Below are 26,995 nucleotides of genomic sequence, written 5' to 3'. Positions count from 1 at the left end.
AGGATAGAGAACTTCTAGTGTCCTCGGCTGGTTCTGGTCATTCCTGCTGACTCATGCTGGTTTGGCAGAGGCCTGGCTGTTTCTGCTGGATTGTGTGCTGCCACTGCTGATTCATGTTTGGTGTCCTCGAACTACTGAATTACTGCTGGTATCCTGAAAAATGGAGATTGGAATCATCCTAAAGAACTACTTCTAAACAGGTCCACCTCCCCTTGTCCTATTTACCACATTTTCTCCCCTACCTCTGAATGGTGGACTAGAACTGGGGTCAAAGCATTTGATAACCCCTACTAAAGTAGGTTTTGAGAAAACCTAAGCTTACTGTGAGGCCACAAAGAGAGACAGGGAAAAGATGTGAAAGAACAGATCTTTGGTGGGATAATATGGATTATTCTATTTTACAATCACTCACATGTCAAAACTCCTAAGTTCTTCCTTTTTAAAATATTATGTTTAAACGTGTGTGTGTGTGTGTGTGTGTGTGTGTGTGTGTGTGTGTGTGTACACGCACACATGCGCATGAATGTAGTTGCCCACAAAGGCCAGAAGAGGACATTGGACCTTTGGAGCTAGAGTGATAGATGAGCTGCCCATCTTGGATGTAGAAGACCGAACAGGGGACTCTACAAAAGCAGTGCCCATTCTTAGCCACAGAGCCCTCTCTCCAGCCCCATAATTCTCAAGTTATTCCTAAGGTTATTTTTTTTAAATCGCCTACTTTCCATTTTCTAATTTCTTTGTCCTGCCTCCTAACAATTAAACCTGATGTTAATTGTTTTTCGTAAAGAGAAGGTATTTTTTATAATGCAGGCACAGAACTGCTACCATAATGTTCTTCAGTGAGGCAGAATTGTCGCTTCTGACTCTTTAAGGTCAATACTCTAAACTCTGCGGGAAGAAGAGACAGTTGAGGAAGAAGAGGAAAAGCACCCGGGCAAGCAAAGGCTATGCTGATGGCTGCTCTGAGCATTTAATTACTGTTAATCTCAGGACTAAAAGAAGTTCAAATTCTGTATGTCTGATAGAAGCTAACTGGATAGTTCCCTAATGTTCTGTGCCTGAGTTTCCCTGTCGGAAACATCCACAGTGGCATAAACTCTTCCCTTCATCTTAGGCTAAGGTCCTAGCCATGACCCACATTAACCTGGAGCCATTCGATATTCTGGGACGATCATGAAGGACTGAGACCTTCATCTCCATGCCTCCAACCGTAAACAAATTTGAAACCTTTTCTTATCCACACAATGACAAACAAGAAAGTTGCCCAGCCGGGGAGCCACCCCCCTGGCAGATCGGCGAGGTGAGCGTTTGATGACTCATCATCACCATCACTGCTGCTGGCTGTTTCTTATCTCCCTCATCCTGCCTGGACCAACTTCCTTTGCCCTCAATGGCACTGTCCCAATTTGCTTTTCATATTCAAGGCCTGATTTCTCAAAATGTCACAGAGCTGACTTACAAAAGGGAAACAGTTTTAGAAACCTTTGTGATCAGTCCCAGCACACGGAAACCTACATCTCTAAAGCACAAAGGCCAGGAGCAGCAAGGGTTTTTATTTGGCTGTCTTCTGCCCTGGTTCCCTGCAGAGCTGCCCAGATTCATCAGTCACAGACAACACACCTGTGTCACCAAACATAGTCACTGGCTCACATTGGCTCACATTGGCTCACCGGTACTGCATGCTTGTAATTTGGGTCACTTCAATGTGAAGCGCCTCTTTATTGGTACCAGTGAAAAATTTTCAGGAATATTAATTTTTCTTCTGACAAACACAAAATCTCTCTGTGTTCCTTCTCTTCCCCCATGGCTATGCATATATCTCTTTCCCAGACCGAGACAGGCTTACATAGCTCCAGCACTGGGAGGATGAAACAGGAAAATTGGTAATTGCAGACCTGCCTAGGCTACTTGGATGGCCAGCCTAGGCCATGTAATGAGAGCCTCCCCCTCAAAAAACCTGTCTTGCCTTGGAATCGTTTCCAGCATTCCACAACTCAAAAGAAAAAGAAATCAGCAACAGGAACATAAACGCCCGTGTAAGGGAAAAGTGTTTATGTGTATGTGTGAGTGTGTGAGATGGTGTATGTCTGGATATGTGTGTTGTCAGCGTGTATGAGTGTGTGTGGGCATGTGTAGAAGTGAGTAACTTTGTGAATATGTGTTCATGAACATGTCTAAGTGTGTGCATGAATGTGTGTCTAAGGGTGAGTCTGTGAGAGTATATGTGCGTGTGTAAATGTAAGTGTGCAAATGTGTGTGTATGAGTACATGAGTGTACATGAGTGTGTCTGCAATTGTATGCAAATGAGTAAATGTATATTAGTATGTGAGGGTGAGTGTGTAAATGTGGGTATGTGAGCATGAGAGCTTGTGTTATTTGTGTGATTGTGTGTATGTGGGAGTATAAATGTGGTTGAATCTGAATGTGAGATTTTTGTATGCGAGTGTGTGAACATGTGAGAGAAAAAGCATGTGCAAGTATGATTTTGTCTAAGTTTGAGTATGTGTGAGGGTGTCCGTGTGTGAGTATGAATGTGAAAGTGTGTTTGAATCTGAAAGTCAGAGTTGGTGACTGTATGAGTGTGAATGTGCATATATGTGTGTTTGAATTTGTGAATGTGTATATACAATAGTGTAAATGTGTGAGTTTGTATGTGTTTAGGTGTGTAAATGTGTGAGCTTGCATGTGTTTTGGTGTGTATATCAGTGAGTGTGCATGAACGATTTGGGGTGTATGAATGTATCTGAGTGTGTGAATGTGTGTAACTGAGATTGTGAGTGCAAGTTTGTGGGTGTGAATTGTGAATATGTGGGGTTTGGGAGTGTGCTCTGAGTACATTTGTGATGTGAAATAGTGAGAAATCTGAGTGTGTAAGTGAGCAAGTGTGTGAGTAGGTGCATGGATGTGGGTGTGTGAGTATGTGGAAGTGTGGGTATGTGATTGAGTGTGAATGTGGGTCAGTGTCGAGCATATGTGAATGTGTGTGAGTGTATGTGTGTGACTGACTGAATATCTGAGAGACTGTAAACTATGAGAGTCGTTTGTGTCTGTGGAAATGTATAGGTGTGTCTAACAGAAGATGTTCTCGAATGTAAAAGTGTGAGTGTGTTTATGTGTGTAAGTCAGAGATGAGTAAAAGTGTATGTGTGTCTGGGTATCCATGAGTGTGCAGGCATATGTATCTGGACATATGTGAGTGTGCAAGTGTGAATGTAGGCAAGTGGTAAGAGTGTGAGCATGTGAAAGTGTGAACATGGGGACGTGAGTGTGCATTTGTACGAGTATTGTGTGTGTATGAATGGGAACATGTGAGCATCTTTAGCAGTGCAGATGTGAGCTCAGAGGCGGGTGTCATTGTGAGAGCCTGTGAGAACGAGTGTGAGTCTGAATGTGCATAAGTGTGTGAGAAAGTGCAAGCATATGAGTTTGAGTGTTTGAGGGTAAGAAACAATGAACGAGTTTATGTGAGTGTGTTAGCAAGTAAGTGTGTGTGATTGTGAATCTGATATTGTATCTGATTGGATGTATGCATATATATGTTCAGGTTTCTGGAGAACTTTAGTGGGTGAATGTGGGTAGGTGTGTATGGTATAGAATGTGTCAGGATATGCAGTGTACCCAAGTGTGTGTAAGTGTTGGAATGTGAGCATAAGTGTGAGAATATATATGGGGAAATGTATATGTGTTAAAATTCATTGTATGTGTCCAAACATGTCAGTGTGTCTGTGTATGAATGTGCCAAGTTTGACAGTTGAATGTGTGTGAATGTGAGAGTGTGTGTCTAAACGTGTAAGAGTATATGTGCATACATCTGAGTTTATGGCCTGTCTCTGATTGCATGAATGTGCATACATGTTTGCATGTGTGTGCTAGTGCATGAACATGTGTGTGCATGAGTGTGGAGGCCCAAGGTTGACATCCTGGGTTGTTTTCCACTTTAGGTGAGAGGCAGGATCTCCACTGAACGTGGCGCTCACAGATAAGACTAAGCCAGCCATCAGCTTCCTCTCGCTGTTGTGTGTGCCAGTCTACAGCTAGTTTTATGACCTGCGTATGCATTCTCTCCTCCTGCGCTCAGTTTCCTGCACTTCAGAAAATCCCACCACAGTGTCACCAGTCATGCGAGGCAGAGACCTCAGAGTCACAGCTTTTCTCTTCCCTTCCCTCTCCAGCAATTTAAGAAATCAGCCAGCCTACTCGTTCTGCCAAAATGTTCACATTCTCCCCAGCATCTCTTCCTCTACTGCCGCCATCTCAGCCATGATCTCACACAGCAGGGCTGCTCCCTCCTTCCACTGCTGGCTTCCTGCAATCTGTTCTCCATACAGGACTCAGAGGGTCTTTTTGAAACACAGGCCACAGCAGTCATCTGTTTGAATCTTTCTAGCAGTTTCTAGCTTCATAAAGGACAAATATCTTATGGGTTTAATTATAGGAAGAGCTACATTATTGTAACGAAGGCCTCAAAGTACTGGAGTTTAAATAAGATAATTTATTTCTCACCTAACAGTCCAGCCTGGTATTCTATTTTTATTTCTGTTGCTATGATAAAATACTGTGACAACAAGCAGCCTAAGGGAGGAAAGGGGGTTTTTTTTGGCTTACAATTCTAAGCTACGGTCCACCATTTTTTGGGGAGTTCAAGCAGCTAGTCACATCACATCTGCAGTCAAGGGCAGAGTGCGCACAGGTGTCCTCGTTAGCCTGCTCACTTGCTGCTAGCATTCTCTAGTCATTCACATGTTTAATTTATTTTTATTTTATGTGTATGGGTGTTTCCCTGCATGTATGCCTGGCGATATGTGCATGTAGTACCCACAGATGCCAGAAGAGGATATCAGATCCTCCGGAACTGGCATTATAGACAGTCATGAGCTGCCGTGTGGGTGCTAGGAATCGAACCCATGGCATCTTCGAGAACAGCACCCATCTTAGCCACTGAGCCATCTCTCTGGCCCAATTTTCTTTACTTTTAGGCAGCTCAGCACCCAGCCCATGCAATAGTGTTGCGCACTGTGGGCAGGTCTCTCCACCTAATCTAGACAATCCTCGAGTGAGGCTATCCTGTCGCATGGTTCTAAGTTGTGTTGTGTTGACAGTTAGAATGAACCATCACACATGGCAGAATAATTCTGTATTGTCACGTGGGAGTGAGGTCCCTCCCATCTTGACCTCCGTTCCTCTGCCTTGCACACTGTCTTTATTTGAATGCTTGTCACTCCAGGCAGGAGTAAGACAAAAGTTAAACACAATTGCCCTTCAGTAAAATGAGGGTCTTCTTACACGCATCTTTCCTGCTCACATTCCACTGGTAATAGCTTTTGTCATGTGCTTTCACCCCACCGCAAGGAACTCTGGGAAATTCAGTGTCTAAGTACCCAAATAAGTCCTTTACCAAGGAAAGAGAAGGATTGATTTGGGGAGAGTGGCCAGCAATCATCACCATTGTTCCAACAGAGCCCAATTACCTAGACCCCAAAATTCCCCTGGCAGAGCTTATGTCTTTCTTCTTCCCTGACTCTAAGGTATGGTGGCTTCCCTTCTGTTCCTAACACAGCTAAAGTCATGCTTACTGCAAGCGTCTTACTTGCTCTCTCCCTGGAAGGCTGCCTGGTGGTCCTTAATAGTCCTCATTTTTTTCCTTTAAATAACAGCTTGAAAATGCCCCCTCCCTAAAGAGGTCTTCTCTGGCCTGCCTCCTAATGCCATCCTCTTCCTTGTGAGCCAATGTCTTTTTTTGTCACCTCACTTTGTTTTTTATTGGCACTGGATTTCTTATGAAACCATCCATTTATTAGCTAGCTACTCACCAGGGGCTGAGGTCTGCATGGCAGGTTTTATTTGACCAATTCTTCTTCATGGCAGTTACCTGAGTGCCAAGAACACTGCACAGACATGGTGACTGCCCAACAAATACTTGTGAAGACAAGTTGAACAAAAGGATTTGAACGAATATATCCACATCTTGTCCTCGGACTATTTTATCATAGATGAAAAAAATCAGACTTTCCCTCAACACCTCCTGATTTCACTTGTCTCGTTGTTCCAGTCTCTAGATCTCTCTTTGGATCTGATTCTGGTCCCACCCTCCGTCCGTGGACCGGCAGACTCTTCATATCTCTCACCATTGGCAGCTTTGTGCTATGTCAAAAGGGATGCAAGGTTCTACGTTTCTTTAATTGGTGGTTCATTTGCTGTGACAGCCTTTCATATTAGCTTCTATAACCTCTGTATCTGCTTACGTGGCATGGATTTAGTGTAAGGTGGTCAACGGAACTAAGAATCAGATGTAGATGCTACCTCCAGTTCTACTCAGTGCTAAAAGAAAAATAGTAAACTACGCTTGGGAGAGCCATTCCCCCGCTTGTGGTATTGATTTTTCTCATCTGTAAACCAGAGATGGCCGCTCTCTCAGCTTGGCTCAGAGGACAATGCATAAGGATATTCTATGGAGCAACCTTAAAATCCTATTGAAATAAAAGGTAGAGCCAAGAGTAATTGGGCAGATCCGGGGGCATCCTCTAAAGCTCATCGCTGTACAACGGAGCATCCTGACCCCCTCTATTGTTTGAGGCTGAGTATAGATGCCTCCTCAAAGAAGCTGTGAAAGAAAAAAAAACCTTTAGTGCTAAATGAGAAGACAGAAGCCTCCCTAAGAGGGGGACTGTTTAAATGCTGTTACAATCAGTTTAACCCAAGCGTTTCATCCTGACAGTCTCTCGAAAATCCCTGAGAGTGTGGCATTCACAGCAAACAAAACCTTAAAAAAAAATCTCTTCATGTACCTCTCAAAGATGGCAGCATGAATGGTGTTTATGCATCAAAGCACCCTGCTCTTCATCTCCCAAATCCCCTAATCCGAGGCCTCACCCTCACTCTCCCATACTCTGATGTTTCTGAGTCAGATCAAGTCAGACCAGAGACCTCTGAGAGACCCTTTGCCCATTGTCGTTTGACGCCATAGCTGGGGGGGAGGTGTGAGCTGACTGCTCCCCGGGTGGGGGAGGGGTGTGAGCTGGCTGCTCCCCGGGTGGGGGGGAGGTGTGAGCTGGCTGCTCCCCGGGTGGGGGAGGGGTGTGAGCTGGCTGCTCCCCGGGTGTGGGGTGTGAGCTGGCTGCTCCCCGTCCTTTTTACCTACCGAGATTTGTTGCCTTTTATATGAAAGGAAACCAAAACCAAGTCTCAGAGATGATAGGGAAGAGCAGACTCCATGTCTACCTGAGACTGGGTTTTTGTTGTTCTTTGTTTTGGTTGTTGTTCTTTTTTGTTTTGTTTTGGTTTTTTTTTGTTTTGTTTTGTTTTGTTCTGTTCTGTTTTGCAGTGCCTCAGTAGTGCCTCTCCTCTATCTGGGCATGGTATCTTCCGTGTGGTTCTGAGTTGTCCAACCCTGATGTCTTGAGTGGACAGCTTCTACTCTTCTGTGGTTCTTTTGAGATTGGGAATTTAGGGATAGTAGTTACAAGTCTAGGTGCTGATTTAAACACACACACACACACACACACACACACACATACACCCCACACCACACATACCACACACACACATACCACACACACACACACCACACATATCACACACACACCACACATACACACACACAAACACCACACATACCACACATACACACACACACACACCACACACATACCACACACACCACACATACCACACACACACACACCACATACCACACACACACCATACACACACACACACCACACACAAACACACACACACACACCATACACACACATACACCATACACACACACGCACCACACACACACACATACACCATACACACACACACACATACACACACACATATGCATACACATGCACACACATGCAAAGAAAGGGAGCAGGAGAGAGGGAGGGAGGGAAAGGAAGAGGGAGAGAGAGAATGCACGGGCAAGCTGGCTTTTTATTTCCAAATCAGTTCCACTAAGAATCTCCATAGCTATAAATTCTCAGTTGGGGTGAGAAGCCAAGATGGTTGCTGATACTGCCTCAGGCATTGCCCTGCCATCACAGAACCTCTTGTTTGTAAGAGACTGGTAGGTAAAACTAAGACCCACATCCTGCCCTCTTATGTCACTGAGAAAGCAAACTCTCTTGGCAAGTTCCTTTGAAAACTTTTGAGAACTCTGCCTAGCACGTGCCTAGGATGAAAAGCCTGAGTGTCTGCCATCATCTGTAGTGGCTGAGGTGACCTAGCTGGAAATGTGTCTGGCGATTACCCCCTCTGAGTGCGATTCTGTCAGCCTGTCTAACACCAGGCCTCTGGGATGTTATAGGACATCTTCATGTGGTTTTAGTTGTGCTAGCGTGTGAGAATCTGCTGTGCGCTCCGTACCACCACAGCATGAGATGATTAGTTTCAATTGTGAACTTGACATAATCTAGAATCGTCTGGGAAGGGGCTCTAAATGAGCACTGTCCAGATCAGGTTGGCCCAGGGGCACGCCATCCTGGAAGTTTCTTACTTGGGTTGAGTGATATGGGAAGATTCACATGAATGTGGACAACATCATTTCATAGTCTAGGCCCACATACTAACTACACAAGAGTGAAAGGTGGGCTGGCAAGCAAGTGTGTGCGCACGCATGTCTCTCTGCTCCCGAGTGAAGATGAGAGATGAGTAGATAATTTTTAAATCCCGCTCCTTGACTTCCCTGCTGTGGTAGATTATCCCCTGAAGTTGTCTGCTAAAATAAACCCTTTCTCCCTGCAAACCAAACAAACAAACAAACAAACAAACAGAAAACTTCTTGGTTTATTTTCTCTTTATAACAGCAACAGAAATGAAACTAGAACAAAAATAAGATTACTTTTCAAATAGTGAAGCAAATAAACAAAAAAAGCGTTTTTAACTTGTGTGTTGAACTTGGTGACAGAACACACACTAATGGGGAAATGGCACCGAAACTTTTAGCTGAATCTGGTGGTACAGGACACCCAAACTGAACAGTTCAAGATAATGCTCAAAGAGGGCACAGAAGGAAGTCTGAAGTGAAAGGATAACACACACACACACACACACACACACACACACACACACACACACACACACACAAAACAACAACAAAAAAAAACAAACCAAAACAACAACAAAAGCAAAGAAAAAAGAAAAAAACCCAACAATAGTGTTCACTCGCTATACGTGGCCCTCATGGTGCAGCACAGCAAGGACTAGGAAGAGAAGAAAACTGGATGTAGAAACTGTTGCTGGGGCTGGAGAGATGGCTTAAGAGCACTGACTGCTCTTCCAGAGGTCCTGAGTTCAATTCCCAGCAATCACATGGTGGCTCACAACCATCTGTAATGAGATCTGATGCCCTCTTCTGGTGTGTCTGAAGACAACTACAGTGTACTTATATATAATAAATAAATAAATCTTTAAAAAGAAAAGAAAAGAAGAAAACTGTTGCTAGGCAGTAAGTTCAGGTCACAGAGAACCTGTGTGCACCCTAAGTCACTTACTGTGCCAGACAGGCTGCAGAGGCCCAGACAATGACAAATCAGACTTAAATCTTTGCCAGATTATGTACTGTCAGTCAAACCACTGGTTATTTGAGTTTTCTGTTTTCTATGTAGAAAACACTTTCAATGTTGAATGTCATTGGTGAGGGAAGTTAGGATATGACATGGCTGTGTGTGAGGTTAGGGCCTGCCCTCCTGGATGATGGATGTGGTATTCAAGTTTCTCACCCGCATTGAGGGCCTAGTTACCCATCACGTTAGGGGCATCCGGGGACTGAGCCTACCATGGAACTGCTCCCCATTGCTGCCCTCCTTCTGCTATAAGCTAGTGCTAAGGAGTTGTCGACCTTGAGGTGCTCACAGTGCCCCTCAAGCCTTCCATTTTAAAGCATGGGGTATACTTGATGATACTAAAATGCTATTCCCCTTAAGTTAAAAGAAAAAGTAAAGCATTCGACTTCATTTTGAACATCCTCGAGAAGCTGGCAACATGCATTAAGTGCTTTTGAGTGAGAGGTGCTTTTGCTGGGAGGAAGGACAGTTTGTCAGTTCTCAACGCCATCTCACTGGCGCTGTGCATAGAGCCCTCCAACGCCTGGAGAAGAAGAACCAAGGGACGACTCCCCGGATGGTTCTGAGTGCCTTGCCTTTGCCTCATTCCGAAAGCCCACGTTATTTCTCAGCTATTCGAGTCCGGAGAGTTACCATGGGGAAACGTGTGTTCGTGCTTTTCCCATGGAGATTGCCTTGAGCACAGAGTTCATTTTTCTTGAGGGGATCCTCTCTTAATAAGTGGCCTTTTCCTACAAGAATTGACTGCTGTGGATTTGCAAAAAAAAATCTGTCTGAAATGCTGTTTGAATTTCTAGATCAAATGCTCGAATGTAAAGAAAATGTAATCTTATGGAGAGTGTGGGTCAGGTTAATTTGAGGCTTTGCTTACAGGAAGGAAATGAAAGAGTCTTCGTTATTGCTGTTTGCAACAGGGCTTCTCTGTGTAGCCTTGGCTGTCCTGGGACTCACTCTGTAGACCAGGCTGGCCTCAAATTTAGAGACCACCTAACTCTGCCTCTCGAGTGTTGGGATTAAAGACCTGCACCCCCACCACCTGTCAGATCTTTCCTTGTTTAATTTAAAAGTTGCATCTATTTTAGAAGTTATAGAAGTGATTATATATATGTAATATATGTAATACATATTTCACAAATTAAGTCATATGCGAGTTCAGTTATATTTTACAAGCTAAGCCACATATGTGAGTTGTTACAATTTATTAAGACATATATGTGAATTCAGTTATAATTTACGAGTTAAATCATATATGTGAGTTCAGTCCAATGGGAGGGAACTCACTGAAGGACAAATCCATTCCCACTCTAGGAGTTCCCATAACCATGTTAGAAAACAAAGCTTTGGTCTAAAGCTGAGACACATAGGAAGAATTCTGCCCAACTGTTCCGTCCACATGAACAAAGGAAAGCACGGGGTGTGAGTTGTCTCTGAGAATTAAAAATAGAAGGATCTGGAGCCAGAAAGGGGGAGGTGGGGCGCAGGGTCACTCAGTTTGACACTGGGAATGTAGCACAACAAACTTCATATTCTCGTGAACTCAGGATGTCTTTCCTACTTGTGCTGAAAAGACAACACAGGTTGGTAACTATCTTAGTCATTTGAGGTTTCTGTAAAAAAAAATAATAATCACAGATTCTACAGCCTAAACTTTGTAAATTTGTTTCCCACAGTTTTAGAACCTGGGAAGTCCAGGGTGAAGGTGTTACTTCATTCACTCCTGGTGAAGCATTTCTTCCTGGATTATAGATGGATGTTCTGCTGTTGTGTCCTCCCCATGACAAAGAAACAAAACAAGCTTTCTCCTGTCTCCACCTTCATGACTTAATTACCCCCTGTCCTTGCTAGCTTTAATTGCCAACTTGACCGAGCCTAGAGTCATCAGGCCAGGGATCGGTTGGTTTGTGGTACATCTCCGGGGAATTGTCTTCTTCATTAATTGCTGCAGGAGTTCTCGGATCGTGGATGTCACTTGGTCGGGTGTCCCTGCCCTGTATAAGGAAGCCAGTAAGATCCTGACAGTGATCTAGAGAGCAGTGTTCTTCTGCGACTTCTGTCTCCAAGCTCCTCTTTAGAGTTCCTTTCCTGATTTCCCTCGGGGATGGACTGTGATCAGGAAATATAAGCAAATAAATTCGTTCCCACCCTAAGTTGCTTTCTGTCTGAGAGCTCTGTCCCAGCAGTAGGGAACTAGAACATCGCTCAAAGGTCTGTATATCTGAAGACTGCAACCATGACATTCAGGATTAGTGTTCCGACCTGTGAAGAGAGCACCAGGGTTGGGGGCACAAACGGTCCACAGAACCAGAGACACAGAGAATTCTCCTGTCCTGTGAGACTTGCAAAGAGGGAAGGCACCTTGCCCAACAGTCAATATTTTTCTCAAAATTATCTAGAACAGTGGTTCTCAACCTTCCTAATGCTGCAACCCTTTAACTCAACCTTCCTGATGCTGCAACCCTTTAATACAGTTCCTCATGTCATGAGTTCCCCCAACCATAAAATTATTTGTGTTGCTATTTCATAACTGTAATTTTGCTACTATTATGAATCCTAATATGTTTTCAAGATAGAGGGTTGCTGAAGGGGCCGAGACCCACAGGTTGAGAACTGCTAATCTAGAGATTAATAAAATGCAGTAGGAGACGATGCCTGTGGTAGGAGAGGAGAAATGAAGACACTGGAGCAATCAAGGGAGGAGATTAAATGTCTCTTCTAAGGTGGCTACACAGATGGCTTTCTAAATCCAAAACAAGCTTTGTGGAACCAAGAAGGTGTGAGGATGCACGGAAGGCTTTGGTGGGATTTGTCACTGAGACACAGTGAAAATAGTCTCCCTGGTGCCCCCAGTGAGGATGTTCTGTCTGAGCCAGGAAGCACAGAAATGCTAAACACCCACAATTCCCTGAGAGGAAACACCCCTAAAGATCAAAGCAGACATTGCCTCGAAAAGTTCTAGTGCCTCCCAGTAGTTCCAAAAGCATTCGATACCAGAGTCTTTGGGTGACATTCCTGGTTCTAAGTGGATTTGGCTTTTTCCAATCACAACGATTATTTAAAACACGAGCATGAGACTCAACATGGGTAAATCACTGACCAGGATTGCTCTTTTAAGTAAAGTCATCCTCCTGTCCGGTTAAATACATTTGCAAACAGGTCCTCGTGGACTGCTTGTGGCCATGTTCCTGCCTTGAAGAGAAAGACTGCTCTCCCTGGAGGAAGGCATAGATGATGTATAGATGCAGGAGGTAAGTAGACATAGGGGATAATGCCCTCAGTGAGCCTCACACCCAGCTCCTACAGACCTTTCATTCTTCAAGTCACTGCAGGTCTTTTTTTTTTTTATATTTCTAAATTTATATTTCAAATGTTATCCCTTTTCCCGGTTTCCCATTCATAACCCCCCATCCCATTCCTCCTCCCCCTTCTTCTATGAAGGTGTTCCCTCACCCAACCACCCACCGCTTCCAGCCTCCCTGCCCTGACACTCACCTACATGGGGGGTGGGGGATCCAGCCTTGGCAGGACCAAGGGCTTCTCCTCCCCTTGGTGCCCAACAAGGTCATCCTCTGCTACATATGCATCTGGAGCCATGGGTTTGTCCATGTGTACTCTTTGGATTGTGGTTTAGTCCCTGGGAGCTCTGGTTGGTTGGTATTGCTGTTCTTACGGGATTGCAACCCCCTTCAGCTCCTTCAATCCTTTCTCTAACTCCTCCAATAGGACCTCATTGTCAGTTCAACGGTTGGCTGCAAGCATCTGCCTCTGTATTTGTCATGCTCTGGAAAAGCCTGTCAGGAGACAGCTATTACAGGCTCCTGTCAGTATGCACTTCTTGGTGTCAGCAATATTGTCTGGGTTTGGTGGCTGTATGAATATGGGCTGGATCCCCAGGTGGGGTAGGCTCTGGATGGCCTTTCCTTTGGTCTCTGCTCCAAACTTTGTCTCCAAATCTCCTCCTGTGAGCATTTTTGTTCCCCCTTCTAAGAAGGACTGAAGCATCCCCACTTTGGTTGTCCTTCTTCTTGAGCTTCATGTGGTCTGTGGATTGTATCTTGGGTAATCTGAGCTTCTGGGCTTTAGGATCTTTCTAATAAGCCACTTATAATCCTGCCTTAAAAATAATTTATGTTTGTCTGAATTGGCTTTCTGCCATTTGTAGCCAAAAGATTTCTTATGTTCCTTTCTTTTAATTGAAAATAGATTTTTTTATACAATATATTCTGATTCTGATTTCCCCTCCTCTAGCTTCTCCCACATCCTCTCAACTTCCTACACAAAGCCATACCCTTTCCTCCTCTTTCTCGTTAGAAATTATGCATCTAAAAAAAAACTAAACTAAGATTTAAAAAAAAAGAAGAGGACAAATAGAAAAAAAGAGACAAAGAAAAGCCCAAGAAACACATATAGATGCAGACACACAGACATTTTATTAAAACACAGAACTGAAAACCATAATATGGAAGCAAAGGACTTGCAGCGGATAATGTATTATGAGAGCGAAACAACAACAACAACAACACACACACACACACACACACACACACACACACACACACACACACCACTGAAACAAAAGCTCTCCAAAAATACCATTGAAGTTGTTTTGCCTCACTCATGTGCTGGGGAGCACGGGGCCTGACCTTTCGTGTGGTTTGTATACCCAGTGAGGTTCTACTGGGAGAAAGATCTTCCCTTGAGAGTGGTTATCAAGTGGAGATAGCTTCTGCGACGGGGCTCATGTCCACTTCCCCTCTCAGCTCTCCTTTGTTTAGACTGGTGCAGGCCCAGTATATCATCAGCCTGGCTGTGTCTAGAAGGCCTTCTTCCATTGGGGTCTTCCAGCACCACTGGCTTTTACAATATTCAGCTGCCTGAGCCGAGAAGGGGGTACTTAATAGGGAAATCCCATTTAGGACAGAGCATTCCAAGGTTTCCCACCCTCTGCACATTGTCTGGCCCTAAGTCTTTGTATTTGCTCCCATCTGCTGCAGGAGGAAGCTTCTGTATGGATGGCTGAGGAAGGCGCTGATCTTGAGCATAGCAGACAATCTTTAGGAGTCACTTTATTGTTATGCTCCTTTAGCAGAAAAGTAGTACTTGGTTTTCCCCTAGGTTTTCCCTTTCTAGTCTTATGTTTTTGGCCACCTGAGCAGTGTGAGAAAAAGCAAAGGTTTCCTGAAGAGAGCGAGTACCAGTAGCACACACACTGACCAACAATGACTCCATGGGGCTTCATGAAATGGAGAAGCTTCTGCATGGCCAAGGTCACTGTCCTCTGGATAAAGCGGCAGCCTGTAGAACAGAAAGGGAGTTTTTATTAACTACACATAGGACATGGGGGTAAGATCTAATAATATGAAGGATGAAGAAAAGCGGCCATCAAGGAAACAGATAACCCAACTGAAAACAGAGAACGGATCTAAACAAAGCTCTGAAAAGCCGAAACACAGGTGTCTGAGAAACACTGAATGCACAGCATCCTGAGTCACTGGGGAAACACAAATCAGAACTACTTTGAGGTTTCACCTTTCACCAGTTACAATGGCAAAGGCCAATAAAACAAATGGCATTTCCTGTAGGCAAAGACGCCAAGTAAGAGGTGGACATGGAAGCTCGTACAGTTATCATGGGAGTCTGTGTGCAATTCCTCGGGAAGATGGGAAGAGATCTACCTCAAGATCCAACTCCACCACTCTGGGCAAATACCCACAATACACGACCACAGAGACACTGGCTCAGCCATGTTCACTGCTGCTCTATTTATAACAGTCAGACATTGGACAGCCTAGATGTCTGTCAGTGGGTTACGGGAATTAAAAAGAAAAAGCATGATACATTTACACAGCAGAATATTACGTGGCCATTAAAACAAACCCAAAACAAAACAAACAGAAGGAGGAGGAGGAGGACGAGGAGGAGGACGAGGAGGAGGACGAGGAGGAGGACGAGGACGAGGAGGAGGACGAGGAGGGGGAGAAAGCATGAAATTCCCAGGTAAATGGATGGATGCAGAAAAACATTATTGAGTGAGGTAACACAGACTCAAAAAGATAAATATGGTATTGTCTTAGTCACTATTCTATTGATGTGAGAAGACAGCATAACCATGGAAACTCTTATAAGGAAAAGCATTTAATCGGGGGTTGCTGACAGTTTCAGAGGTTTCATCCATTACCAGTATAGCAAGAAGAATGGTGGCAGACACGGTGCTGGAGAGGGAGATGAGAGTTCTACACCTGGATCCACAGGCAACAGGAAGAGAGAAACATGGGCCTGGCTTGGGTCGTTGAAACCTCAAAGCCCATCTCCTAGTGACACTTCTTCCAACATGACCACACCTACCCCAACGAGGCCACTCCTCCTAATCCCTTCCAAGTAATGCCACTCCCTAATGATTAGACATTCAAACACAAGATGCTATGCACGAACACACACACACACACACACACTCACACACACCGCACAAACACACACACACTCACACACACCACAAACACACACACCACACAAACACACACATACTCACACACACTCACACACACAAACACACACTCACACACACTCACACACACTCTCACACACACAAACACACACTCACACACACTCACACACACTCACACACACAAACACACACTCACACACACACTCACACACACACCACAAACACACACACACCACACAAACATACACATACACACTCACACTCACACACACCACACAAACACACACACACACACACACACACACACACGGCAGGGAGACTGGAACAGGAAGATCAAATTCATTTGGGAGGAAAGAAGGGAGTAAAAGTAAGGCCCATTTAAAGAGCCATATGAAAACCTAATACAGTAGAAGCTTCTTGAAATGTGTATATATATGAAATGAATCTAAATGAAATCACCAAATAGCAGGGGAGACAGAGCCCCAACTGGATTCATCTCGTCACCAAATGAAGCTTCCAGTACTGACTGAGTTGTTGGCCAGAAGGTCCCATGGAAACCCCAAACCCAAGCTACTACTGAGGCTACCGGTTGCTGACCACAAACTGATGATAAGATCCTATTGCTGAAGACAACACTTACTGAACGATAACTTATTGAACATGGAGAAGAAGTTGGGCTGGTGCCCACCTAGAGCCTTCCTTCCCATGACCTCCATGGTACTGGAGGACGTAGCATTCTGGAGGAGAAACACCAACCCAGCTACAAACCCTTCAGGCTACAAACGATGCTCTGCCTGCAATAGTGTCACCTGGACACATGTACATATATAATCAATACTCCAAAGACTCAGTAGGTCTGTGGACATGTGTGCATGTGCATGTGTGGTCATGTCTTGATTTGAGTGCGTGTGGTGTGTATAACAATAATAATTAGAGATCATGAATTTGGAAGGGGGGACATGGGGCCGGTTGGAAGGTGAGGAAGGAGTAGGAGTGATACAGGTACAGTGCTCATCATGTATGAAGGATATATGCAAATTAACGTGTTACATGTACCAAGAACTACTCGTGTGGGGGTTGTAAGCTTCTCCGTGTGAGTTTTGTGTTTAGGATTTTCCGTATTATGTTTTCAAGGTAAACTCTTCTGGGTACTGTGCGAGGAAAAACTAGGCACTTGTGATTAGACAGAGTGTGGGGGAGCACATCATTAAAGGAAACTAATTCTCCCTCTCCTAGGAGCCATGGATGACTTGTAGCTCTTCCTGTAAGGATAGTACACGGACAGCTTTTTAAGAACACCAAGCCCTCCTGCCTCTGTCCAGCATGCTGACTCTGGGAAAGTTAAAAGATTCAGTGATTGCATGCCACTAGGTGGCGTATGAAGCTAATCCCTGCCCCTTGGCTGGACTTGAGAGCTCCTCTACTCCTGCCAGGCTGGGTGAGCCATCTCAGGCTACCTGAAAGGCATCCAGGAATGCGGGAAAGCAGTTCAGCAGAGAATGGTACTGTCACCTCCATGGCATGATCAGAAGCGTTAGGATATCTCTACCAGGAGACCCAGAAATCACCCTGCTTCTTATCCCTTTGAATTAGAAGAATATAAAAGCTCATATTAGATTTAGCCAAAGTGAAGGAAAATGGGTCATTTTGTTTCTCCATATTCCATCTCACTCTTTGGGTCTAGTCTTTCCTTGCTTCCTGAATAAAATCTAGATCCTTAATTTGTATAGTCCCTCCTCACAGTTAATGATCTGCTCACATTTGCTCCCTAAAATAGTCTTATATCAGGTATTTAAATAGCCATTTTCTTGTAAAGATTCAGTTCTGAATCTTACACAAATCAGAGTCTCCTTTTATCTTATTACAAATCTCTATACTTTGGTTTTTTTTCCTCTGCAGCATGTCCAGTTCTTTGCGGTTTCTCCTTAATCTTTGACTTTTTGCTTGTTGAATATATAGATTTTGGGAAGCAGGGTACTTTAAAAATTAGAAAAGGTCTTTCTTGACTGACGCCAACATATCATGATTTTCTATCACATATGTTCAAAATAAAAAAAAAAACATAAAACACAAAAAATCACAAACAACAGTAAGCAAATTAGCAATCTCCAACATCAAAGGCGGAGACAGTATAGGCGTTGAAATATGATTTAATATAATATTGATAGTTCAAAGAAACAAAAGGGAATTGTGGGTAAGAATAAGGTGGCAGCTGCATATGTAGCAGAGGATGGCTTTATCTGGCATCGATGGGGGAGGGGAGGCCCTTGGTCCTGTGAAGGCTCGATACCCCAGCATAGGGGGATGCTAGGGAAGTGAGGTGGGAATGGGTGGTGGTGGGGGAACACACTCACAGAAGCAGGGGGAGAAAGGATGGGATGGGGGTTTTACAGAGGGGAAATGGGGAAGGGGGATAACATTTGAAATGTAAATAAATAAAATAACTAATTTTTAAAAAGGCAAAAAAGAATAAAGAATCAAAATGACTACGTCCAAAAGACAAAATGAAACAAAACAAAACAAACAAACAAAAACAAAGAAAGAAAAGAAAAAAAGGAAAGCTAAGTTGAGCACCAGAACTGAAAAATCTATCAGAATTGGGACTGGAATCAGCTGATGGGGAAATAGGGAATTGTAAGATAAACATGAAGAAATTACCCAGAATAGAAAGCTGAAGACAAAGAGAGAGAAAACACAAAGACTGTATTAAGAGGCACGGAGAGTAGAACAAAAAGATGAAACATTTAATTGGATTTGTCAAAAGAGAGTTTGGAGATGAAATATTTGATGTGTTAATAGCTTAAAGTTTTCCATATTTGATAGAAAGCCAACCCACAGACTGAGGAAGCACAGTCCCGGACGTAATAAATAATAATGATAAAAACCACAGTAGTGTGTTCTTTAAGACCTAAGAACCCTAGAGACAAGGGTCAAAGTTGTAAAAGTATCCCGAAGCACAAAGGAGATGATGGCTGACAAAGGAAAAGCCATCGGGTTGACAGACGTCTCAAAGGCAACCATGGGAATCAGAAGGAAGCGAAATGATGACTTCAGTTTGGTGAAGGAAAGGTGACTTCTGTAGTCAGTGAGATTCTCTTCGGGGGACAAAAACAAGACATTGTGATTGACAGCAACTAAACCAATAGTATATCCCACCAAGGGACCAATGCAAAAAAAAAAAATCCTTCAGGAAGAAAAACAATTCATAGAGAAGATCTATAAAGTAGCCAGGAAAGGTTTAGAGGGGGAAATGGTAGGGAGGGGGATTCTAAATAGACTTGAGAAATTTAAAAATAGTATTTTATAAGGGCTGGGAAAAAATCAAGTCAGAGTTAAAACATTAACCAAGTAGCAGGAAGAGTTATAAGCGTTTAACTGCTTTAGAGTCTATTTTTTTTTAAATTAAACCTACATGGAAATGTTTTAACAGAACTACTAAAAGAAGTGAGTTAAGCCCTAACGGTTCAAACAAAGACAGGTTTTCTGGAATCTCTTGACAGGGCCTGGCCATCAAAGAGATTAATAGCTCCACGAGGTACTCACCACTGTTTATGCTCACAAAGGCTTTTAATTGCCCTCCCTTAATTATGGTGCTGAAGAATTTCCAAATCTCTTCAGAAACTAAAATGTCCTCCCACGGAATGGCTGCCCTCTCCCTTCTCCAAAGAGTCAGGCAAATGCTCTCTTCTTGAATGTGAGCCAGGTACCATCACTGTCCAACTCCCACATCTACCTTCTGTCCTGATGTCATAGCGAGTGTCAACGGAATTCACCCAGCCTGCAGCTCATTAAAGTCTGCTGGGACACACATTTGCTGCCAACGTCTACCTCTACAATACAGTACTTAGACCATTCTTTGGAGAGTGTGTGCATTATTATTATTATTATTATTATTATTATTATTATTATTATTATTATTAGTGTTGCTATTGTTTAGATAGTGGTACTAAATACTAAGCTTCATAAAGCCAGTCCCATACCTGGTCACTTCATATGATTTTTTTTTTAATCTTGGAGAAAGCACTTACTGTAAGACTGTAATATAATTAATTGAGTTCTTTATCACAGAATTAGATGAAATGCTTTATTTACTTTAAAACATTACAACCAAATGCACTTTGTTTGTCCGACATAGGAAAATAATCATGAGTGACAGTGATATAAACATTTGCGTTTTGACGTCACAGACAAGGCACAAAAACGACGGGGCAGGTGACTCTCGTGAAGTAAGCAACTTTGCAACCCAATGTTTTGATGTTGTGGTCTTTACTTTCACAAGGAAATATCTCACGGAGAAGTGTCTAACATCTTTATTAATAAACATGGCAAGAGAGAAGCTATGGGTGTCTCCCAACCTTCTAGATAGAAGGAGTCAGACCACATTTACTCCTGTCCACTCAGCCCCACAGAAAACTCAAACATGGCTTTTTAGCTCAACTGCCACAACTTTATCCTTCTTGTCTTCTTTATCCCCCTCTAGATCTGGATCCCCAGTTTTACCTAAAAAAAAATAAGAATGTATCTCAAAATGTAGTGAGGACGACAGCCCCTGCCCTCAACTGTGGAATTCCGAGCCTGGCTGCATTTGTAGCTTGGCTTAGAAATTCCTCTTTGAGAAGAATGCAGAGAGTGGCAGCACGTTAGTCAAAGCCTTTCTCCCTCACCACTTGGTGCTGAGGATGGAGATCCTCCCAGCAAAGGCCCCTCCCTGTCAGAGTAGACTTCAAGGAACTCACGTGGATAGATGAAGTGGCCAATACCCATCTTCGTAGCTTCTCCTCGCTGATGACCTGTGAGTGAATATCGACTGGGGGCTCTCCCCACTCTCCACCTGGTTGTGAAGAGAATAAGTGGCGGTCTGGGCCTGTGATGACTGCAGGAATTGGGAAGAACCCTAGACAGTCAGAAGGCCATTTAAAGACTAAACGCTATTTGGCAATAAGTGGTCACTTGGCATATTTAACCTCAGCTCCACATTGTGTAAGGTGGGAAAACACACGGTTTGCTGCAAAGAACAAATGTGCCCCATCACTGCCAACCTCAGGCTTCAAGCAACTTAGCCTCTTAATCGCCTTTGAGCTTCACTGGTTGCCCCAAGTGCCGAGGAGGTAGGGTCCTGGCAGGGAATGCTAGGCACCATTTTGCTTCTTAGATCTTAGAATCTCCAGGGATAATCCTTACCCTGTATGCATCACTTCTAAATTCCCATAAGATTCTGGCCACAACTAAATCAATTTTGGAAGGGGTATATTTTACTATTTTTCCTCCACCCACTTTTGCTCCTAACATAAAAGTTATGCTATTAGCAAAGCCGTTCATTTGTACCCTTTAGAAATGATTTACGTTTGCCATTTTCCCCGATGGCTTTCTTTCTATTCACGAGCTAAGTTTTATTCGGGATGGCAAGGGAATAAGAAAATTACCTGTAATTCTTGTTGTCTGATCTCAGCCTGTCACAACACATCACTATTCTGGGAGTTGGAACATCTCAAGGAGTCTCCTGGGGGAGGGCTTCCAACCCTCTCCCTTTAAATGTCTCCTTTCTGCTGGACTCTGATGAGCCAGTCTCCAGTGTCATAGCTGGTGCTGCACCAGTGCCAGCCCCAAGGGAGTTAGAGGGACCTCACCATGACATTGGAATAAAATAATCCTGACCAATACAGACACGAACAATACCCCTGGCCAGCAGATAGGGGTGCACCAGAGGTACGATCCAGTGTAACACCACCCAAACACATCTACCACAAGGCTCTCTGCATATGTTCAGAGTACAAATCTTTACTCCAGATCCACCCACCCGTTCTCCAAGGCACAGCTCAACAGCATCTTTGACAGAGGCAGACAGTAATCCTTGTGTTTTTTAAAAATTGTTTTTACTGTTTGGTTCTTAAAATAATCATACAGCCCAGGCTGGCCTTGAACTCACTATGCAGCCAAAGGTAACCTTGCACTTCTAACTCTCCTGCCTTTACCTCCCAAATGTTGGGATGACGTGCACGTGCCACAGCCCCTGGTTTATAGTGCTGGGGATTGAACCAGGGCTTTGTGCACTCGAATCAAGCGCTCTACCAACTGAGTGGCATCCCCAGTCCCACATGCGATTATTTTACCAAGTGTTTTTTCAAATGTTTTTTCCTTTTTTATGTGTGTATTTTGCCTTCCTGCGTGTCTGTCCACATGTGTGCAGTACCTGCAGAGGCCAGAAGAGGGTATCCGATCCCCTACAACTGGAGCGGGGAGGTTCCATGTGCTGGAAAATGAGTGTGGCTTCTCTGGTACAGTAGCCAGCACCTGCAATCACAGAGTCACATCTCTAGATCCTTTCATTTTCGGGTTTTAACAACGTATTTATTTTTATTTTGTGTGTCTGAGTGGTTTTTATGGCATATACGTGTATCGTGTGAGATTCGTGCTCCCAGATGCTCTACAAGATCAGTGGGTCCCTGGGATTGGAGTTAGCGACAGCTGTGAGCATTGTGAGGTTACCGGAAACCAAACTCAGGTCCCCTGCTAAAGCAGTTAAGTGTTTCTGACTGCTGAGCCATCTTTCTCCAGGCCCTAAGCAAATAGTTCCTATGGCCAGGCAGTTTTGTAAAACACAGATCCAACAGGAAAAGCCTATAGACGGGGAATGTAAAGATCTAACAGGTTTGGGACTCTGCAAACAGGGATAATGGTTTCTCCATCTATTTTTAAAGGGATGGAGAGTGGATGAACCAATGCAGTATCTGCTACTCCACTCCTCTCAAAGGCTGCCTCGGATCTAACCAGATTTTGATATGTAGTGCCAGCCTCCCCTCACCCTCACACAGGCCTACACCGTGTGCAGAGTGAGGATCGTGAGAAGAGATGAGGTTCCCTACCCATGTGAGGTGCTGCTGCACCCCAAGCTGTAGATACAAGTGCCTGGAGGACTCCATCCTGAGCTCCCCTGGGCTTGCTTGGATGAAAGAACTGAACACTGTCTGAGTCTCCTAATGAGTCTATACACGTCCTAGAGAAGAGCTCTGAGCACCAGGGGACCCCTCCCGCCACCCGCTTCCACGCTCCCTCTCCAGCTTGTCCCTGACTCAGCTGTGAGTCACAGGCAGAGACAGAAGCTCCTGCAGCAGGCCTCTGCCCCCTCCCCACCCCTGCCACTCATCTCTCTCTGTTCCCCTCACCACTTCTCAGCTCAGACTTCTACAGCCTGCCTTTGCAGATCGCTGAGCATGTCCTAAAACTGGGATGGATGGACAAACACACAACAGTTAAATATCAAAATATTCCCATTTAAGTTTTTTTAAAAAAATTTTAAATCTCTGAGTTTATTATAATTTATCCATAGCACTATTTCTTTTCATATGCATAAAATATACTCATTCTTTCTTGGGCATGACTTATCTTCCTTCTTAAATTGTAGGGAATCAGTGGATGGAGATCACCTCTTATATGAGACTTTTCTTTATGCCCTAGGAAAACAGGAAAGGAACTAATACGTATAGGCACTTCCTGTGCGGGACACAGTATTTGGAGAAGAAACAAAGGGGTGTGTAAAGAAATGTCGAGGGCAGGGAGAGCATCCGGCTTAGCCTTGTCTGTTTAGCATCTTCTCCTACCCACGTACCCAGAACCCACTGCTCCTCCTCTCTACTGGAGGTCTGGAAGCCATGCGATTCATGCAGCCCTACAAAGAACAATCTGTGTTCCACTTTCCCCCAGTTATTTTGAAAGCCTGTTATCTTCTATACATTGAACTTAAAAAAAAATGCCAGCCTATAGACTTGTTGTCTTTAGAACTTGTGTTTCCAATTTTAACTTTTTTTTTTTTAATTTATTGCTCCCCTCAGCTTTCACTAAGCTCATACTTGCCCCTGGCTCTACAAAGCAATGTATTTGGTCTCTGTGGCCTGTGCGACGGGGCTCTTTGGTGGTAAGAAGCCTGACACAGTGCTCAGTATAACAATAGCTACTGCGGCTATCCAACATTCTTCAAGAGTGCCTGAGCAAGTTGAAATCAAAGGCTGGTGATTAAGGAATGATGTCTTTGCCATGTGGATTTAGAGCCCAAACAGACGGATCAGACCTAGGTTTTCTGAAGCCAGGGACACTAGCTAAACTAAGTCTAAAACTCAGCACCAGAGTTATGGCTTTTGTCTTCCAGCCCTTGGAAGTGCCAGCATTGGGCTGAAGTATCCTCCTGATCCATCTAGGGCAAGCCAAAGCAACCATGAAGTCCTTTGGCAGGCCAGTTCTCCTCCAGGCAATGATTCTACCCCTCCAACCCTCGCCCAGCAGCTCCTTACATCACACATAGAGGACTTTTTCTGAAAAAAAATCTCATGAAGTACAATGGATGCTAACAGAATGGACTCTGGAATTCCAGTCAGGTGGCCGGGGAAAAAGTCAGAGGAAATGCTGACCAACCTTCTTCAGAGGCTACACATAGATCAATAAGTAGAGAATTGACCACCACTGGATTAGGGAAGCAAGCATCACCTTGCTCCAGATACTTCACCCAGTCACGAGTCTCACCACCATGACGCAGATTGAAACGTCTGTTAACAAAATCGAAGGTTGTGTGACACCCAAGGTTGGGTGAGTGACCAATCAGAGCCAAATATTCTGATGAGAGGTTCATCCTTGATAAATGAACACGTGGGGATACCAAACGTCTCCTCTCAAGTAGGAATCCCCAGTTTGGGCTCGGCTCAGCTAGGCAGTTCTTTTGTTGGTCGTGGCTAGATTTTCTCCCATGTCTGTTAAGATGGGCCCAGATAATGGCCGTGGTGACCAGGCTTGTCTCTCACCATGTAGGAGAGTTTAGGTGCATTTGGTAGGGTCTGTGGTAGTGAGAGGACAAACCCCTTCACAGGAAAATGAGAGGGGAAGCATTTGTGGCCATTTTCTCAGTTTACCTACAAAAGTCCAATTTGGGATTCAGGCAAAACCATTTTTTTTTCCTTTTGGCAAGGGTAGGAAGAGGAAGTGCTTCTTGCTGAGGAAGTGGTATCTTTCTCTTCCCCAAAGCACTATAGTGGCAGGCCAATGAGGCCAAAAGATGTGGACACCACATCCCTGGTATCCAGCAGCAGCAGAAACAAGATGGTAGAAATAACTGTTAAATGAAGTACAAATCAAAAAAAAAAAAATATCTGAGTGTGTTTGTGGGAAAACAGCCCACATCTGAAAGAAAATGAGACTACACGAGACTACACGTCCTTTCCCTCTCAGGTCCTTTCCCCTTCTTCATCTTGCATCACCGACGTCTGCTTTCCTCCTCTCTCAAATGTGTGTTTCAAACACCTGTCAAAGGCACCTGATGTCAAGCTATTCATACTGAAGTGTGGAGTGAAACACTCTCAGAGGCACCAGCCCTGAAAAGACCAGGAGAGGGAAGGAGGAGAGAGACCAGGGAGCGGGGAGCCTTAGGAGTTCAAGGCTCGCGTGTCACTGTGCAACAAAAAGATGAAAAGCAGTTTGTGTCCTCCGGATGGAAAAAAAAGACCACTTAAGACAGTGTTTCAAAATGCTATCCTCTGCCGGTCCCAGCCACTTAGAGTTGTGAGTCAGAGCAGCAAATTGAAGCCATTTCTGTGATTGCCCGGGAGGTCACTGCCGCTAAGCTCACTAAAGGCCTTCTGATTTTAGCATAACAAGACTCATTGACCAGTGACTGGAAGCGATGGGGATCCAAGGTACATTTTACCTTGACGTTATCTCTCTTGTGAGCAGAAGGTCTTCTAACAGTAATAATAAATTCCTCTGTCTCTAAGCACAGAATAGCACTCGTAGAAAAACATACTGCAGGCATGGGTAATTTCTAGAGACCAGGGGTCCAAAGCTACCTGCTTCAGAACTGGACAGAGTCTTGTTTCTGCTCAGGAAGTGGGGGTGGGGCAAGACAAACGTGGTGTGTTATTAGGTGATACGTTCTCTCACATCGTTTTCTTGAAAGTTGTTCAAGACAGATGGGCACTAAGATTTGAAATCAGCCTCCTTAAAGGGGAGTCCCTTGGCAAATCAGAGATCCGCAAAGCTTCCAAGATGGTTGCTGGCCAGAAAAGGTTCTAGGCTTGCCGGCTTTCAGATTTGTGTCTTGTCTCCATTGTCTGCATCTGATTTCCAGTAATCCAGAGAGGTGTCTTAAAGGTATCAGACTACAAGGGACATCCTGGTTGGAAAGTCGCCCTAGGGAAAAGCAGAAAGAGCCCACCATTAAACCTCAGACTGAGAAAGCAACAGATACAACCGAAGGCTCATCGGGCAGAGCTGAAAACCTGATCAAAACCAGGCACTCTTGACTCTAGACTTTGTTAGATTTCTGGTGATGATTCCAAAGCCCAGGACAATGCATAAAGCCAATGTACATAAGATAGAACTCAGTTGCATGGCCAAAGACTAACTTCGCATTGTCTCAAGAATACCGACATGTGGGTGGTGTACCATTAATCTGAAGTCACCCGAGAGTTTCTTCCTCACTCAAGGTACCTTCCTTGGTCATTGCATTTCTCTAATTAGTTAATGAACAACAAAAGACGCTTAGGTGCTTGGGGGGGGGGATTAATATAACGTCAAACACCTACTTCCTGTTCGTTGCCCTGCTCTCCACATTGCATAGTAAAACTTGCCCAGAGCTGAGGATGTAGCTCAGTGGTAGAAAGCTTGTCTAGCATGGGCAAGGCCCTGGGTTTGAGTGTGTGAAAAGGAATAAAGGCAGGGAGGTACGCAGGTCAACCCAGCCGAGAGACAAGAAACTAGAATGCAGTCAGGTTACAAACAGAAATTCTCGAGCATGGAGAGTGATATCCGAAGTATACAGTGTGTGCGGTGAGGAGGAAGGGAGGGCAGGAGTACTTTGGTGCCCCCCTGTGGACATGCAACTGTTCCCCCAATGTTTCTAAAGTCCGGAACTCTTTCAGGGGCTAAAGGAAGAGTAGACTTCTCTTGAGTGTACAGAGAAAGCAATGAAGTCTGTGTGTGTCCATTTACAAGAGAACTGAGCAGAAGCAAAGGCTC

The 26,995-nt window shown here is 44.2% G+C and overlaps 2 protein-coding genes across 7 annotated transcripts in view; both read right to left on the bottom strand.

The window, feature by feature from the left end:
• Positions 1-14,603: 14,603 nt before the first annotated feature.
• Positions 14,604-24,617, bottom strand: LOC148001743 (uncharacterized). Of its 2 annotated transcripts, none has more exons than XM_087581988.1 (4): positions 24,476-24,617; positions 22,188-22,288; positions 20,734-20,828; positions 14,604-14,847 (listed from the first exon to the last, which is right to left on the bottom strand). In XM_087581988.1, exons 1-4 carry the CDS (start codon positions 24,615-24,617, stop codon positions 14,685-14,687), a joined length of 501 nt encoding a protein of 166 aa, XP_087438114.1. In that variant the 3' UTR covers positions 14,604-14,684. The 2 variants fall into 2 exon arrangements, with proteins under 2 accessions (XP_087438114.1, XP_087438115.1); XM_087581989.1 differs by lacking the exon at positions 14,604-14,847 and adding an exon at positions 20,068-20,497.
• Ildr2 (immunoglobulin-like domain containing receptor 2) overlaps positions 20,068-26,995 on the bottom strand; it is a 61,914-nt gene continuing 54,986 nt past the window's right edge. For all 5 annotated transcript variants that reach the window (XM_087581650.1, XM_087581649.1, XM_087581651.1 and 2 more), the window contains 1 exon segment: positions 20,068-26,167. In XM_087581650.1, the coding sequence (XP_087437776.1) occupies positions 26,132-26,167 (36 nt within the window). In that variant the 3' untranslated portion in view covers positions 20,068-26,131.

The sequence above is a fragment of the Rattus norvegicus genome, chromosome 13 (assembly GCF_021556685.1).
Source record: "Rattus norvegicus strain SHRSP/BbbUtx chromosome 13, alternate assembly SHRSP_T2T, whole genome shotgun sequence".
NCBI lineage: Eukaryota > Metazoa > Chordata > Mammalia > Rodentia > Muridae > Rattus > Rattus norvegicus.
The sequence above is the reverse complement of the archived record's forward strand: the minus strand, read 5'-3'. Positions and strand labels throughout refer to the sequence as shown.